This window comes from Lissotriton vulgaris, chromosome 3_1, assembly GCF_964263255.1.
Source record: "Lissotriton vulgaris chromosome 3_1, aLisVul1.2, whole genome shotgun sequence".
NCBI classification, from domain to species: domain Eukaryota; kingdom Metazoa; phylum Chordata; class Amphibia; order Caudata; family Salamandridae; genus Lissotriton; species Lissotriton vulgaris.
The window spans coordinates 1,636,586,890-1,636,606,063 of NC_141689.1; the positions used below are offsets into that span (position 1 = coordinate 1,636,586,890).

Here is a 19,174-nt window from a genome sequence, read left to right on the forward strand (position 1 = left end):
CAGATGTGATTTGATTTCCACTACCTTCCAGGCAGTGTGCTCTAAGTCATTACCTAATAGTTACCTTAAGAGAACCTGAGACTCCTCACCCCCACTCAAGGGGAATCGGAGCCACTAGGTTGTGACTCTCATAGTTGTGTGCTACTAAAACCTGGTGTAATATATTTGGTGTTACCTACTTTGAGGACATCAGATGATACCTTACCGTACTTATGCAGGCTCCGGTATCCTTCAGAGTCTCCACATATTGATGGGTGACTCACTGCATACACCTATGATATTGGAAGACATGAGGCTATGGGTACCATCTCTTTGTCACCCACGGATACGAGGCTAACCTCAACTGTTCCCCCATACCAACTGGAGCCATCTCTTTCCAAGCGGTACACCAGCGAACCCTTGGGTATGCCCACCAGCAGGGGGCTTGTGCCCTTTGGTGTGCCAACACTTAATTCATAACAATCATACCACTTAGGGACAAACTTACCATTGTTCTTATCTGCAACCCCATTTTTCTTGTGGTCAGATTGGGATGGGTCTCCTTCCCTTGTGAATTATTTTGGGGGCCTTGGGAGAAATCCTTCCTATTTTTATCCCCCCCTTTCTTCTGGTGGGAACCCTAACCACCCTTTTGGGAGTCCCTCATCCCAGATACCTTATTGGACACTGGTATTGACCCAGAGGTACGCCTAGTTAGCAAGCTCCCTGGGGTCAGTGATCTTACTATCAGTCACGTGTTGATGCAGCTCTATAAAACAGGTAATTAGCATGTGCTCCCTTAAAATTATGTTGTACAGCCCAGAAAAGTCATGCACCTTGCTGCCTACACCCAACCACTCAGTACCTTGTTGAAGTAGTACAGATAACACACCCAAGACTGATTTGGAAGTTTCTTGCTGTCCCTGAATTTATTGTGATGCTTCTCAGAAGACAATCCAAACTTGGAGAGAAGAATGGCTTTCATGGGAGTGTACCTCATCTGATCCTCCACCTCTAATGTAAGATAGGTGTCCCTCCCCACTAAGGGCATATCTTTCCACAGGCTAGCTCCCAAATCCCATTAATTTAAATCACCCCCACCACATAACTGGGCACCAGGTTTTGGGGTATACAGACCCTCATCTCTCCATAGGGCACTGGACTGCTGCCATCACGGCTGCTACATTCTGTTGCTTGCTTGGCTTTCAGTTCTAGCTCCTTCATTCACTTCTCATGAGCCAGCCTCTTTTATTCTAGTGCCAGCATCTTCTCCATTTTGAGCTTGACCATTTGTAGTTAGACTGCCCTCTTAGCCTTCCTGTCTGCCACCTCCTCAGGGGACACGTTGCTGGAGGACAAATTGCTCCCTGGCTTGGCATGGGGCTCCCTTCCTGTAGGCAAGTTGTCCTCCTCCTCAGGAAACTCCAGGTCAGGGTACGAAGGCCGACCCTCCTCCTAATCTGAGTCTACTTCCTCCCCCTTAGAATTGTCATCCTCTATCTCCTCCTCCTGTGGACTGCATCGTCTTAATCCCCTCGTAGGCATGAGGCTACCTTGAGGTACACCTTTGGGGCCTTCTTACCCACATTTAGCCCCCTCTCCTTGCAGAGCTTCTGCAGCTCAGCCTTGCCAATGTCATCAACTTTGAGCAGTTCCATCACTATTGTAGGCAAAAAAGAGGTGGGAAGAGCTTACATTTTGAAAAGGAAGGAAAATATCCAATCAAAAATCAAGAAGAATTCTACTCTGGTGTCAAATAATTTACCTGTGATTTTAGTGTTACACTAATCACTATGGTACTGCACAAACACAAGTACTGGATCCCACAACTGAGCACCAATGTGAGAAAGTCTGTTGTTGGTTGAAGGCAGTGAAACCCTACTCAAGCAACAGCCATAATGCGTGTTAGAGTGAACTACAAAAAAGTCACAGTTTGGGAAAATGGCAGTTAGGCCTAACTTAGAGGCAATGTGTAAAGTTTTTATGTAGCACTCAAACAGTAATAAGGTGAAAACACAACACAAGAAAATCCCACACCAATTTAGAAAAATAGGGACATTTTTAATACATCATTTGATACCAAAAGGACAAAAATCCAATCACTAGGATCGGAGTTATGAATTTTTAATGTGAGAAATAACACCTAAATGATCAAAGCGCCAACTGCAGGCATCTAATTGCGGACATCTAGACCTCTCAGTTCTCAGAGCTCTTTTTGGTTGAACATTTTCAAAGTCCAGATTTGGGATTTGGGCTATCTGGTCACCTTTAGCATCTATTCCAAGGATCCAGGACTGGACAGCACCACTTGTAGGTCAGAACTCACTCAGGCTGGGTCCAGGTGTGGTTACAAGATGGTTGGAGCCTTTTCTGAACCTGAGGGTCTAAACAGGAGGCCAGACAACTAGTACTTGGAGTCACTCTGGAAGTCCTGGGTTTAAGTAAAAGAGCAGGGCTCAAGCAGTAGGGCAGACTTCTAGGGGCTCAGAGCAGGCTTCAGGCAACAAGGCAATTTTTCATAGTGTAGTAAAGCAGTCTTCTGAAGTACACAGTAGGCCACAGGCAGCAGGCATTCCTCAGAGAGTCCTTCCACCGGACCAGGAGTAAACTAAAGAGTGAGTCTAATGGTCCTATTTTTAGGTCTCGCTGAGCCAGCGCATGCGCTGCAAAACATTTAGTGTGTGGCTCCAGAAAATGCCACCACACACTTTTCCTTGTGGTAGCCTAGAGCTTGCGATCACGCGCACAAGCGCACGCGCGCACGCGCGCCTCTTTCCGCCTCTCCAATGCTGTCTATGCCTCTCCTTCTTCCTTTTTTCTTAAGGGTACAACGCAAAGAGGCTCGAATATTTCTGAGGGGCGCAACATGTGTGAGCATGGTTGCTTTTGTGGACGATCGGGGACGGGCAGAGAAGGAAAAGGACTCTGTCTCTTCCTTACTGCCCAGAGAAGACACGGACAATGTCCTCTTCTTTTCTGTGTTGGCAGCTGACACCCCCCTCTTCCTCATATTCCCTCTCTTTTTGTCTTGCTCGTCACTTACTGAAACCCGTGCCTTGAAGAAACAGTTCACAACCTCTCTTTCTTTCTTTCTTTCATTTAGTTGCTTCTCTGTGAAATGGATCCCAAAAACAAAAAACACTCTTGCAGGAAATGCCCTTTTTCTGACATTTTTCTATTCCAAAGTGCAGCCTCGGGATAGAGAGAAATAAAAGGTTTTAAATATAAAAAATAAATACAAAAACAAATAAACCAAGACAGAGTGGTTGCAATGTGGCCAGATTGGTTTTATTCACATCCAAACACATCAGCCTCACTTTACAGACTTTGCAGTGAAGTGCTACTTTTCTTTTCTTGTCTTTCTTTGAACAGCATTGTTGTCCCCAGGTGGAGAAGTGCACCATTCCTGGATGTATTGCAATACCTGGTTCATGGGTGGATTGGAAAACAAAATGTGTACCTCTGTGTTTATGGATGTGGTCTTTTTAAACCATACTGTTTATGTTTATTAAGGATATAAGCAATGAACATTGAAACGGTTCCCTTCAGGGCCCTGTAGTCATGTCCTTAACTTTTCAGGTAAAACCACTCGCTGATTTCTGAATAGTGAGTGAGAGATCGTTAAGGTAACCATGTTGTTTCTGCTTACATTTCACATGCTTTACTTAATTTTGGCCTCCCTATGAGTGTTTGCATTTACTTTTTTTTTCAGGCAGCATATTACTCTTATCAAATGTATAATTTGAAATAAGTCGCATCCCAGTGTTTATAGTGGGCACAATTGGGTTGTAGCTGAAGGCAGTGTGAGTTTTTCTCAATGGGGTAGTATGGTGTTCAGTGGGGGAGAGGATGTGGCACTATGGCCAGAGCTGTCAAATTTGAAACCGGGGAGCCGGGTTCAGCCTTCATGACCAGTCCCCAGACCACTCTCCTCAGGGAGCACATTCCCATGCTAGACCTTAGAAAGCCCCACTAGACCTAAGACGGACAGGTGTCTTAGCACCAGCAGGTGGACCTTTGCAGTAGCAAGCGTGTGTTAACCTTGAAGGCCTGTCCACCACAATCCATACTGATGTTCACCTCCAGCCTTGCGGGCAGGCCTACGAAGCAGCACACCCTAGAGCAACAGTGATCCAGTCACTCTGTCACTGAGATCACATGAACCTTGAGCAGGTTAGGGCGGTGCCAACAGTGTGACCGCATTGGGTACCTATTTCAGGTGGGCGCATAGTGTTTGCAAGTATATTATGGTTTTTAAAAAAACTTGCTGCCTCCTTCCTGGCCTCCAGCAACTTTCAGCAACAATAAAAATGTCATGATTACTTCGGTGAATAATGTTCTTCCTACAGAGAGATTGAAGTTTTGTCTAGTGGAAGGGTTGACTCCTGGAAAGGTGGCACTGAGGGTTAATGTGCCTGCTGCAAAGAACATGTACCACGCAGATCACAAAGTGCACATAATGTTAATTAGGTTAGTAGGTTACTGCTTGTGTCAGAGAGATCCTTTTGTTACTTGCACTTTATAAGTTAAAATCCTAACATAGAACAGTGAGCTATTAAACTATACTGCCTACTAGTATGGTTGTCATGTGGCTTCTACACCTTATAGTCCTTTGTCTTATGTAACATTTCCTATACAGTGATTTACACACGTATAAATGATTGTCTCTGTTTAGTGTCTGAGGTGTAGGTGATCTTTGGGGGCACCAATAAACATTGTTGGTTACGGTGCCACCAGCACTAAAGCCGGCCCTGCCATCGAGGCCAGTCTGCATCACCCATTGTTACCTCCATTGGCCTTGTTTCAGCAGTAGTAGCTGCAACTCACCAAGGATCGGCAATGCAGGTTTTTGCACACACACCAAACTTAGTTTGCAAACTTCATACTCTCTGCTTCATACACAAGCACTTTTAATATGTGCTACCTGCTCTGGAGCCACTGGAATTATGCAGCAATGGGGGACAAAATGATGCCACAGCGTTGACTAAAATATGCAACAAAAAAAAGGCTACAGCATCTGTGGCATTGTCTGTCTAAAACACACACACTAATCTGTCTCCGTTTACCTGTTTCCTCCACCCACCCCGAAACTCTTGCCTTTTCTTCCCTATCAAGTACTGTTTGAACGACGCAAGAAAAATATGATATCTTTATTTAAGGTGTTAAGAATATCGTAACATTTACATCCAGCAAATCAGATTAGAATTATTTTTTCCTTTAAGGGAAATAAAAAGTTTTATTTACATCTATATCCCTAGAAAACATTATAATTTCTAATACTGAAAAGTCTTTTCTCCTAATGGAAATTAACTGTTAATGTTTCTGATCAAAGCATGTATTTTCAACACGCGCTTTTTAATCGATGTGTGTAATTTTTAGCTCCATTTAGCTTCAGAGCCTTGTGGGTGCAATACAGATTCCATATGCTTTTCTCATCTGTTTCTGGCAGCCTGCTGTAAATTGTGTAGACAACTTGTCCCCAAATGGAGCTAATCACCCGGGACACCAACTCTTATTCCTTACAAACTTGTCACAGACAGTCTCAAAGCGCTCCCTGCAATGCCCCTTGACCTGCCTTGATGTTCTGCTCGCTCGGTAAAAAGACAACAATTCGAACAGCTAAACATGTCAAGGCTGACTCGGGTACAACGGGGCATGTGTTTGCCAAGGACAACTGTCTGGCTTCTCAGGAGAATAGCAGTAACTCATTTGCCTGGCCAGTTTTGCATGATTTTCTTGTCTTGGCAAGTGGGACTGTGCACACCTCTGTCCCCCATCCTGCCTGAGATGGCCCACCAAGCACACCTAGTTCCTCTATAGTGTGGCTGTCTGGAAGGACTATACAAAAGAAAACTGCCAATCCGTATGCCTACCCTTGTCATATTCTTGTATTTTGTAAAATGCTAAACATACGATAAATAAAGGTTGCAACAAAAAAAAGCCAACTACACCAAGTCATGTCACCCAGAAACAGACTGCAGGCAAATGGCTAGGACAGGGAAATGTTAACTTTATAAAAGTGGCATTGTCAAAATTGTGACTTAAAATCCGACTTTACCATTAAATAAGATTTTAAATTACAATTCCTCAGACACCAAATGTGCCCTTCCTAACTCCTCCCAATCAAAAGTAGTTTATTATTAAATGTAATAAGGTAACCCAGTGTTATCCAATGAGAGAGACAGGCCTCACGGTATTAAAAATGAATTTTGAAGTTTTTTACTATCAGGATATATAAAAATTAAAAGTACTTGCCTAACTTTTTAATTACAATACACCCTGCCTTATGGGCTGTCTAGGACCTACTTTATGTGTGATTTAGATGTAATAAAAAGGGATTTTAAGGCTTGGCAAGGAGATTTTTTTTTAAGGGGATACTTAAGTAGGTGCTGCAGGATCAATAGTTGCATTTATTTTACCAACCCTGGTTATCTGGTATGCCACTTTCCAAGGGACTTATAAGCAAATTATATGCCAATCAGGTGTATGCCAATTTTACCACGTTTTTGGTCAACACATTAGAACTGGTTAACAGTAGTGAAGTGCACAGATTCCTATGGCTAACAAAATTAATTCAGAAAAACAGGAGGGGGCGGCATAATGATTGGGGGAAGACAACGCTAAGGCTGACAGCTCTAAACGATATACATTGCATTCTTGTTTTTCCTGTACTTAATATCTGAATCAGAGGATGGCAGGTATAACAGATACACATTGCATTGTTTTACTGGACTTAACATCTGAATCAGAAGGAAAAACACCCTCTATTCAGATCCTCAGCAATGTAAATAACTCTGGAATCACCAGCTTACCCTGGGCAGGACCCACAGGAACAAGCAGGAACCCAACAAGACCAGAGGCCAGACCAAAAGATCATCAAGAAGGACCCAGGGAAAAAAAACAGAGACTGACCAGTGAAACAAATCCGAGTCTGCCACTCTTTGTCTTTTTATAATCTTCTACCTCTCCCCAGATAGGTCAGGGGATATACTGAATTAAAGCTTTATTTGGATATTTAGTTTGTCTAGGTTTAAAATGCAACAAAACAGAAGGACCTCTTCACTTCTTTAAAGGTATTAATTTGAAGGGAGCACTTGCACCATCTGACTGTATAAGCGAAACTTTGCTTGGTCTTTCGGCATTTATCCTTCAGTGCCTGAACACAGAAAATATTGGCAGCAACAGTGATACCATAAAAACAGGAGGTTTAGTCACCACTGTAGTTTAGTCTCATGCAATTCATACTTTCCCAAACAATAAGTACGATGATTCATTTTACTTAATTTCAGAGGTCCAGGATGTGAATAGACAGTTCGTTCATGTCACAGTGCCATTCTAGTCTAAGTTCAAACATATCCCCAGACAGCCTCACTGGGTGTATCAACAGTGTACCTTAGCAAAGCCCTGGTCACTTCAGCAAGACTTGTAAAACGTGGAGCACTGCCAGCTCTGGTTCACTTGCAGTGAACAGTGTTTGATGCCGCAAAGCAGTTAATACTAATTAAATGTCCTAATTAAAAAATACGCACTCCTTCCCTTACATGAACATATGAAGTAATTTCTATATCTACGTCATATATTGATCATCAATACAACACACAATCTATGCATGGTCAAGACCAAAAGACACCCATCTTGATTTCTTGTCGCCAGGCCTGTAAAAGAAATACAAGTTGCTGGAAGACTAGGACCTGCGCTGAACACCAACTAACTTACTCACAATTATTATCACTTTTACAGCATAGTGAACATTTAAAATCCATTACAGTGTGAACACCAACTAACTTACTCACAATTATTATCACTTTTACAGCATAGTGAACATTTCAAATCCATTACAGTGTGTACACCAACTAACTTACTCACAATTATTATCACTTTTATAGCATGGTGAACATTTAAAATCCATTACAGTTTGCTGTTGATTTAACAGCAAATGGATTACGATTTCGATATGGGAGGCCCTATCAGAGACCTGCACCTTTCACCATATTAGCAGTGCAGTCATTGCTATACTGTTTAAGTATAAAACCTAGATGCTCATCTTGGTTGAATTCTTTGGCTCTGGCACTTCCTCTGCTACTAGTTCCCCTGGAGTCTAGAACACAAGAGGAGTTGATAGCCTCTCGTGTTCTAGAGGCCCCACACCCTAAAAACCAAGAACCCCTTTTAGCACTTGGGACCAGATTTATCATAGGATTGCGTTGCCCTCGTGTCATGCAAGGTGACACAAGGTCAATGCAATCCTTAAGCCAGATTTACCAAGCCACACAAGGCCACCTTGCATGGTCCTGCGTTGCTTAGGAAACCTGGGGAAAAGTAAGGCAGCACAAGTTGCTGTTTTGCATTACTCTGCGCTGGGAAGGTATTGCATGTGTGGAGAGTGGGTGTTCCCACACATCCATCCACGTGTTTTGGTGCCATCCCAGATTTGCCAAGACAGGTAAACCTTGCAATGTGTCAAAATACTATGCCTTAAAGATAGAGGCGCACAATGAGAAATATCTATATTTCTCCTCATTTTTTCATCTTTCTTAAGTTTGATGCATTTTGTGGCACACTTAGAAAGAGGAAAACAACTCTAAGGATCCTTTTTGTGCAGGAAGGTGCTCCTTCCTGCACACAAAAAAATCTGACTGCAACGCAGGCATCCTTGCACAATAACACAAGGGTGTCTGCATTGGTGCTAGGCTGCATGGAGTGCACCAGCGCAGAGAGAGCCTATGTTAGTAAATATGGTACATTCCTGGTCTCTTCATTTGATATAGTGCTGTGCAGCAAGTTGTCTTGCTGCATTGCACTGCATCAGATAATGGTAAATCTGGCATTGATTCTTAGGGTCATGATGCACACCAGTCCAAGGTTGACTCAGGTAAGAATTCTGGGCTAGAAACTCAGAAATAAGCAGTGCACACGGCATGGGGTCTTGCTCCTCTCCCTAACTAAACCTGACAGGGATCAACTGCTCTACATTCTTACCGACCCTTGGTCTCGGTCAACACCAAATATAAAATACTGGGAAAAGTCCTCACAGACCGCCTGGCACCCTTGGTCCTGTCTCTCGTACACTCTGATCAGAACAGGCTCCGGCCTGTAATATCTTGTTAAATTTGTAACACTTCTTCTAGGTCTCAACATATTCCTCACTTCGATTGGCCACACTCTGGGTGTTTGGTACTCGACCTCGAGAAGGCCCTTGATTCCCTGGAATGGGATTTTCTGTTTGCCACCTTGACCCGCTACAGTGTTGGGTGCTGTTTCTTCCGCCTGATCCGGCTATTGTACACAGCGCTGATGGCTAGAGTGAAGACGGGGGCCTACGTATCAGATCCAATCCCTATCTGCAGAGGTACCCGTAAAAGATGCCTGCTATCCCTGTTACTCCTCTCCTTAGCCACAGAACCACTTGCCTTGGTTATCCGGGCACACAGTGCATTCCGCTGGGAGACTAAACCCACACGTTCTCTCTATATGCTGACAACCTTCTCCGGTACATCCAGGACATGCCCTCCTATCCTGACATACTGGCCCGAATGTTCAACAACTTTGCTGCCTTCTCTAGTCTGTGTGTGAACAGGGCCGAATCGGGTTTGCTTCCATTTACCCCTACATGCCCTGAACCTAACTTTGTCCTTAGTGGTCTTCCCATATTATGGTAACCAAATGCGTTTTGTTACCTAGGTGTCAGAGTATATCATCAGTCAGCTGACCTGTTAGAGGGTAACCTTGGAAAGCCATCAGATCCCAGATGTCCTTCTGGTGCACACACCAGCTGTCTGTCATGGGTCGCATAGCTCTTCTCAAAATGTTGGTCCTACCTCGGATACTCTATTATTTCACCAACTTGTCAGTATATTTTGCACCTCCCTTCTTCCACTCTTTTGAAGGTACCATGAGAGAGTTCATCGGAAACAACTCACACTGGCAAGGTGGCACTATCTAAACTTTATTTACCTAGAGACCAAGGCGGGCTTCCAGTACCAAATATGGAACAAAATTATCTTGCCTTCCAGCTCCAATAGGTGGCCAAATGGATGGCGGGAGGCGGCTCTCTGACACTGCCATGCTGTCACCGTCCTGGACATTCTCGGCAATACTCTGACTATTTCATCCCTGCACTTGCGGAAAGCCGCCGGAGTCACTGCTTCTCGGAGTCGCATATCAGGGTTACCATGGTGCCTGTACCTCACACGTTCCATGGTCCAACATGCACTGGCGCTAGCCCTGCTCAGCATGCCTAAAGGTTGTACCACCACCACCACGTCTGCGGTGATCTGCACCTGGCTGGCAGCTGGTCTGGACACCGAGGGGACCTCTACCGGGACGGTGCCCTAATACCTTATGACATGCTAGGTAAGAAGAAGTTCTTCTTCTGGGCCAATTTCTGCTGCATACTTCACTAATTGAGGCACAGGGCGGCAAATGGGCAGACATGTTAAGGGAGCGCCTGACACACCTTACAATCCAATATCTACATGTTATGGGGTCAGGCAGGCCTCTCATGAGATGGTTTGCGGCCTCACTGCACCAACACAGGGCAGTAGCCCCGCTCTTATCTCTGAGGCTGCACAGGGAAGAAGATCTGGCCCATCCCTGAACGGATAAAGAGCCGATGCCATACTAGAAAGCTCAATCAGGGTCCCTCAGAATGCTAGATTTCACCTCATACAGTACTACATTGTCCAGAGGGCTTACCTCACCACCACTAAGAAAAAACAATACTTTCACGATATTGACGCCAACTGCCCCAGTTGTCACATGCCAGACGCTGATTCCATCACATGTTATGGACTTGTCTACTTTTTAACACTTACTGGCAAGGCGTTACCACCCAATTGTTAGGTTGTTCGGGCACACTGTAACACACACATGAGAAACGTGCATCTTGGGTCTCTTTCGCAAAAGTAAGAGACAGAGGGTCACTTCCAGCTTTCTTGATCTGGGTATGCTGGTAGCCTAGCTTTTAATCCCGAGACCCTAGAAGTTACTTGAACCCCCCCTCCGGCGGTCTTGAGACAGTCGCTTGTTGTGTGGGCCCAAGCCGAGAACATTGCGTTACATGAAGAGGAAACTCTAGGGCTACGTAAGATCCCTATAGTTGCCTACTGGGACACTATATTACGACTTTCAAAACAAACCCCGTCCAGAATTGGATCACCTGGACGCTACAACGAATGTAGCGGCAGTAGGTGTGGAGATTCACCCTCCCAAATCGTGCAAGACGATAATCAACATCTTTATGCTCACCTCACATCTAAATTAACCACTTGTGTGCTCAGGACAGCCCCCAGCCGTCCTACGTCACGCTGGGCGTGTGCTCAGGACGGCCGGGGGCTGTCCGAACGCCGCCGATTCCCCAGCGCAGTACGAATTCCGTGCCTGCGCTGGATAATTAATTAGTGGGTGGAGTTCGGACGGCCCCAGGCCGTCCTGCGCACACGCACAGCGTGACGTAGGATGGCTGGGGTCCGTCCTGAGCACTCAAGGGGTACGCCCTCTAATTAAATCCCCGCACGTGGCGAAATTCGCGCCGCAGTGAAGGGGTTAATGTTTGCTGGGTTCATTGTTTGGAAATGTGTGTATTGTTGATACATTCGACGGATCAGGGGGATGAGGGAGGGCTGGGGAGACCTAAGTTGGTCCAGTGTGTCCCTTTATTTTTTTTCTTCGCACACCCCCGTTATGTTTTTTCCTTTCCTTGATGCCTTCCATTATTGTTGAATCTGAAAAGGAATTGCACTTTACCAACACTGCATGCCATTGGCCTTGCAGTAGGACTTCAATGAGCGCTCAGTAGCGACCCCCATGCACCGAGATAGTCATGCTCACTGTCCTTTATATAAGGCAAATGCCTGTTTATTGTTACATGTTCAAATTCTGTTTACTACACAGTTTGTGCTATAATAATGCTCCCATGTGTTTTACATGTGATGTTGATGTAAGCTTGGCAATGTAACTTGTCCTGACATGTTAACTCCTAAACCCTGTTTATACTTGAATAATAATAAACCAGTTCAAACAAAGAGGGATATAACAAATGAAACACTTGCATATAGGCTTTAAAGTAGAGTATTAACAGACAAACAATAACAGCTGTTTTCTTTTTCACAAAAATTAAATAAAGGCATACTGCCTTTGGCACACCATAAGGTCTCTCATTGGAGAATCCAACCATTCCCACCCGACATGCAGTCTCACATTTTATAACAATGAGCTTCTGACTGAATAAGCCAAATACCCTACTGACCACACCTAAATTCAATACCATGATGTATTTTCCATGAAAGACCAGAGCAAAGTCCAGCCAGACTCAAACTGTATATCATAAAGTCTCTTACTAGCGAGACATGGTAAACTCAGACTCAATGTTATTACTATTGCCTGGAAACCCAGATGTTCAGTGCTCGCATCTCAGAGTAACTACGTGCACTCGGGTCTGTATAGCTGCTATACCCTGTGCGTTTCTTTTGGGCCCACACTTAAATTGTTGCCCAATGTAATGGTGGACATAGAAAAAGCCCACTTCTCGCCCCTTAGCAGCTGTGCATTCTCCTCATACATACAAGAGATTTTCAAAGGCGCGTATCATGGCAAGAGTGTTTTAAAGCCCAAAACTTTAAATGCCCATAATGCAACAGCAATTTCATACGTATGGTTTTTATCACTGTCACACAACTCTGGTGGGCTACTCACAGAGCCAGGGGGAATATGACTTGGTAAACTAAGGCTCCAGCAAAGCTGGAATTCAATCTTGGATATCAATAGCATCATTGGGCACATTTTAACAGGCATTTTTAATGGGGTTTGGAGTGTTTTGCTAAAGGCAACCGTGGCTCCTCCCAGAGAAGCTGTCTCAGGCACACCTGGATAGGGCAAAGGGGACTTACAACAACCAAGGCAAGTGCTACTCTTTCCCCTCACACCCATATACTTAGAGGAGGATTTTGTCCTTGCACAGACTGGGTCTCTGCTTCCACCTCCTGGAAAACAACAGTTCCTCTAGTAGGGCTTTTGACTACCTTCCTGCCCAGCCCTACTGTTCTCCCAACCTGAGGCAACACAAGCTCCACAGCATCTTCCCACAAGTCTTCAACAGCAGATAGTTCTAACAATCTCCAGCCGTTCAGGTCCAACCCCTTTGCTTTGGTGGTACTGGTCAGGAGTCAGCCAAGCACTACTACCCAATGGCAATTGACACTGGACAACCAGCAGAACTGGTCCTTTGCCTTTCTTTGATGTCTCCACAATTCATCATGCTTGTGCAGGAGGTTATAAAGTGAGGTAAATCATTCTGTCAATTTTGGGTTCTTCACCCAATCCTATGTCACCACATAATCTGTCCACCTATAATTCACATTGTCAAGAGTCAGTCCACCAACTTTTCAACTCCTACAGAGGATACTGGAAGAAATCCAAGATGGCGGAAGTCTCCAACACAAAGTCAGATCAACTCTGCTGTGTTTCTCCCCACCCCTCCAGTTCCCCATACCTCTCAAATTTTAAAGGGATGGATTGTGGCATGAGTCGCCCATCTCTCCTTTGTCCCAGCTGATAACAGCAACTGATCTAACAGGAGGAGGATGCAGTAAGCCTATGATGTTCCCAACACCACCCCATCACTCCAGAAACAGGAATTAATCCCTTTTTAGATGGGGTTTATTGTCTAAAGGGCCTTTGATTTGCCAGGCCTAGGCATAGTAATTTACTCTGCCTATCTCGGCAGATCAAGAGCAAATCGCAATAACCGTGAACTCAAAGAAATATAACTCATACGCATACATGTGAAGGGACTCATAAGGAGTAAATCTGATACTAAATATGGACCTGTCAAAAAATGTATTTTAAAAAGTTGCTGGCCTCTGTACCATGTGCCAATAAAATGGTAGGATTTCACATGTTTTAGATAAAAAAGTGTGCACTGTAAAATCCTGCTGCCTAAAAGTAATAGCTACAGTTCAGCATTACTGTCGAGTATCCCTCATGAAATGTTATCTTGTGTCCCATCTGCCAATAGGTCCGCTTGTTCCAAGATGGCAGGGTGAGTGAGACAATAGTTTTCTTCACTCAGCTTTCGTGTGTACATGTCCAAGTTACGCACAACCTATATATAGCTCCTTACCGTAGCTGTCCACAGGTGTCTGACTTTACAGTCAAAGGTCGACACTGGAGGTTGCAGTTCAGATACAAATTTCCATTAAGTTTTACAGTAAATGAGACTCAATTCGGAATTCTCGCACCAAGATGTAAACCAACAGAGGTGCAAAAAGGAAAACAAAATGGATTTTATGGGTCGAACCCACATCACTACAGAGTGTGTTGACAAATGTTCCAAGGAAAGTTCTGATCTAGGCGGAGTTCACGGCAGTCAACATTATGACAGGGTAAGAGAATTCTAGTTCCCCCAAATGTAATGTTTTTTAAATACATTTTTTCCAAATTTAATGTTTTTCAATTTTATTTTTATCACATTAAAAAAGAAGGAATCAAACTATTTTGAGAACAATATAAATAACTGTAAATACTAAATTAAAGCGAAATGTAGTGGAAAATCAGGAAAATAATGAGATATTACAAAACACAATAGAGAGCATAATATATACTGCATAGGTAGTCGTTCACAATCAGGATTGTGAGAAATCTATATCTTATGCTTCATCTACATTAAGTCTTAATATATTTCAGTCCCCAGTCATGTTCTGCGCTCTTGGCATTCTTCAAGACAAGATCTTTAGGGCCAGGTATTGCCTTGGCAGGCAGGCCGCCATCCTGTCAAGTCAATGGAGGGATGTCTTCTGCTCCACTGGTAAAAGACTGGGGGCATATTACCAACGATTAGCGATATTTATCGCTAACTAGGCTTAGCAACACATTTTTGATAGTTAAGTATCGCCGGAAATTATCGCTGAGATAACTTGCTATTAGCAAGGTTTATCTCAAAAGCAATAAAAATCAGGCGAAATGCGGGAATATCGCTGAGAATACAGCGATATTCACACATTAGCGACAAAATGCTCTTAGCCATGTTATCCACCTCTCATTGGATAACATGGCTAAGAACTGGTCTGAGCAGGCGTTAGTTTTTGGCGATAGTGGGAATATTTCCATCGCTATGCCCGCCTTGCTAATAGGCGATAGCGACGTTAGCGACTGCTTTCAGTCGCTAACAGGTTGGGTACGCCCACTTTGCATGTCATTAGCGATGAATATCGCTGCCATGTAAAGCGGGCCCCAAACCGCTCGCTATCGCCTAAAGCTGTCGCTAACTGCTGTTCACGACAGCTTGCTAATAGAGCAGCCGAAAACGGCTGCTAAACCGGCGATAATTGCCTATCGCCCTGCTTGGTAATATGCTCCTGCCTGTCTTATTTAAAGATCCTCGTCTGCTTGGCAAGAAGCTCTGTGCCTTCAGTGGAGCCGCTTCTGTGATGGCGTCGCGGAATGGACTGAAACTTTGCCAAGTGGATTCCATGTTAAAAGTGCCTCCTTGGAAAGTAGGAGTCTTCTTCTTGAAAACAAGAAAACAAAAGGGCAGCGTGCACGGAGTTTTAAACTTGCATATGAAGGCCAGTCTGCATTTTCTTTTTCCCTTATCTGCTATACATCGCCTGGTAGACATGGGCAGGGAAGATGACTGATGGGTATCTTGTCCATATGAGGGAGGAACAACCATGAATGTGAACTGATGGCCCCTTGCTGGAGGTTCTGTCAGGTTAGAAGTTTACACTGGTGGAACCAGCAGAGGCTCTGCCGGTGTATACTTGGCGCTTCCTCCAAGTCTATATAGAGCAGGGGGACCTTAACTTCAGTGGAGCAGGTGTCACTGCCAATTGACAGAGGTGCTCCCGCTGAGCCAGACTCTAATTTAGGCCCTTAGGTTTCACAAAAAAGGTAAACACAGGCTAAAAGCTGCCATAAAAATGAATTTAGAGCTTCCATAACAAAATGATTCAACTCATGTTCTATCATGCAGAATTCTAATCTGAAAGTCATTTGAAGTAGATTAGAGATCTTTCACAACCATTAGATTCTTCTAAGAAGAGTAATACAATAAAAACCTAAATCTGTCTGATAAAAACCACATGGGCAAATATTACTAAGTCCTTCTGTATCATACATTTCAGGATTCTGCTTGAATTGGATGATTAATTAAAATACAACTTCTGATTTGTGGCTGATAGACACAAAGTTATCCAGAGCCAATTCTTGCCCATAAAGACATATGTAACAGTGCTGGGAAGGATGACAACATATGAGATCATTTAGATCCTGGTGGGTGGCTGCCAGTCTGACAGGGTGGCAAAAATCAATGCATCCGTTTCAGAGATCCTAGACTTTAGGTTGGTGATCCCTGTGCTATAAAGGGAACCACCATCACGGTATGTATGATGTTACAAAGCATGAATTTACCATGCATGCCTCTAGGATCCCCCCTCCAGAAGAGATGGGGGCAGGGTATCCTTACCTTGCCCTCTTATATCTTTCTTTACTCATTTTCAAAACAGTGTACTAAGTCCCCAGAGTCCAGTTATCATCACTGAAACATTTATGTTCATGCTGGCCAGCCAATCAGAGCAGTTGCTCCTGCAGGACCTTCACTTTGCGGAAGCAAGATGGGCCAAGGGAAAGATAGGCCCTAGGCCAATCCGAACACTCGATTGTTTTTGATGAATTGCTTGTGGGACTGTCATGAGAGTCCCTCAAACCCAACCGTCCCGGCCAGACATACACATATTTTTTAATCTTAATTTCTCAAAACCTATTGAACAGATTTTCATCATATCAACAAAGCACAGTTTCTATTCCAAGATCTAGCTTCCTGTCAAATTTAGTGTAATTCTGTTCAGCAGTTTTGGCTCTACCACTGTTCAAAAATCGCTATGGAATCTGCATGGGTAGTTAGCATTTTGGGACTCCTCCTTTTTTCTCAGCCCCTGCTTGATGAGCACCATTCTATGACAAAACTAAGCAAAGAAGAGCACTCTTTTGGAATGTTTTGTGAAGATTCATAAAACGATGCCATAGTTATTAGCAAACAAAAAAAGGTACTTCTTATGGAAATTCAGACCTAACTATAACTACCTAGTGGCATTAGATAGATTCCATGTTTTGTTAATATACCCTTAAAAGCGTTGCACGCTGCTTGGCAAAGATCTGACTAATTATCCAAAGTGAGGAATACATGCTCAATATTCTAATGTCAATATTATTTAATCTATTTTCATTTTATAGCTTGTTTGCAGATTTTTTTTTAAATGTTTCTTAACAAAATCTTTTAACCTTTTTTGTTTACCTTTTTTAACAGTATCCGTATTACATGCACATAACCAGCTAATCTTGCTTGGTTTGAGGTTGATGCTAACAACTTCTCGGGTGTGCATTATTTCCTGTAAAATTTTAAGATTGTTACGGTAGTCAAAGGTTTTATTTATATGACATTGCTGACACGAAGAACATGTCCAATGTTCAGTGGCGGCTGCCTTGGAATGGGGGCGATGAGGCGGAGGAGGAATGGATAAAAAAAACATACTTTCTCTGCCTCCGCCGCACGCCTTTCCTCCGTTTTCATCTCTTTGCGATGGCAGCACCGGAAGGCACTCAGGCTCCCTAACTCTCCCAGCCAATCACAACGCTGCTCATGCAGCATTGTGATTGGTCTGAGCGTTCTGTTTGGCTACTCAGGCAGTGCCTGGGAGCCTGAGCATGTTCTCCACCAGGCTGTGCAACACAGCTAGGTGGAGAACATGCTAAGTGCACATGATGTTTGGCCGGCCAAACAGTCATGCGCACTTAGGGAGTGCAAACCACTCCTCACTCTTCTCTGGCGAGCCCAGCCCCACCCTGCCCCAACCTGGCTCCAGTCCCACACAGAAAAATAAAATTATAATAATGTCTAGTCATTATCATTCTATTTGTATTTTTGCACTGCTCAAATAGAAGTTGGGCGACGCTCCTTCGCCTTAACAGAGGAGCCGCTACTGCCAACGTTTCCTAGCTATGTGAACCAATAGTAATGGACGAATAGCCATTTGCACGAGCACATGAGTCCTATGTCTACAACATGCTAACCTGCTCACCCTATACTTCCTCTCCCTCACACCCTTAACTGCATCCTTTAACCCTTCATCCTCCATTTGCGCCAAATCCCTCTTGAATGTTTTTTGCTGTCACTGCAATGGCGGCGTTAGATCTGAGAGAAGGACAAACTGTTTGTAACATGACTGTTTCTTTCTTTTTTTACACCAAGCATCCTTCGTTCCTGTCTCTTTAACGGTTACTGCGAATAAAGGGGATAATGTCACTCTTTCCTTCTGGAAGAAGAACCCTACCCAGGAAGATGCACTGATCTACAAGAATGGTCAGTGTTATGACAAAGATGCTCTCTGGGTTGGTTGCACATCATTTGTGACAAAAGCATGACAGTAGCGCGTCTCTTCAAGTCTTGTGTGATATAATTTTGTTTGCTTTGTACACAAACATTTTGATGACTGTTGTGCTATGCCACTGATAGGGGACTGAAACCCATCGACGAGTTTACTTGCATTTGCTTCTTATGAACATGCATTGCATTGATGTGTTACCTACTTGTACTTTGTTATGTTAACTGGGGACTGTCAAGTTAGATGGCGCTGTACCTACCCTATGTATCCATGATGTACATAAGGTAAGGCAAAGCAGTTAACATGCAGCTGTATCTCCATAGAGTATTTGATTGTTCCTCTGTGCTTAATGCCTCTCTCCAGGCTCTTTTATCCATTCGGTTCCCAAACATGAAGTGCCCCAGCTGTTGGACGTCGTCACGTACAATGTCCAGCCAAAGGACACAGCCCTGTACACAGCCAAATACATTGGAGGGAACTACTTCAACTCAGCGGTCACCAGGCTGATAGTGAGAAGTAAGTGCTCTGCTAGACATGGCCGCTATACACCAGAACAGCAGCATCAAGATAGCTGCATACCCTGTGCACGAGCCATTAACAAGGATGCAGTGTTTGCTTAGTCTCTTCTGTTGTACTGTTATGATTTATGTACTTACATTTTGCTCTGGTGCAGGCCTGTAGTGGGAGATTCATGGGGAAGCCCCTTGGACAGGAGGAGATAAGGAAAAGAGGTGAGAAAAGGGGGGCTTAGGAAGGACCCTAGGAGTAGGGGTGATGTAGAAGGTGGGGATCCAGAGCTGCATCAAATGAATGCTAGC

The 19,174-nt window shown here is 44.0% G+C and overlaps 1 protein-coding gene across 1 annotated transcript in view; it reads left to right on the forward strand.

The window, feature by feature from the left end:
- Positions 1–19,174, forward strand: part of TEK (TEK receptor tyrosine kinase) — a 570,337-nt gene that overhangs the window by 150,187 nt on the left and 400,976 nt on the right. The window contains exons 3-4 of the mRNA XM_086962126.1: positions 18,224–18,334; positions 18,720–18,872. Of these exons, the coding sequence (XP_086818252.1) occupies positions 18,224–18,334; positions 18,720–18,872 (264 nt within the window). The remainder of the gene's footprint in view (positions 1–18,223; positions 18,335–18,719; positions 18,873–19,174) is intronic.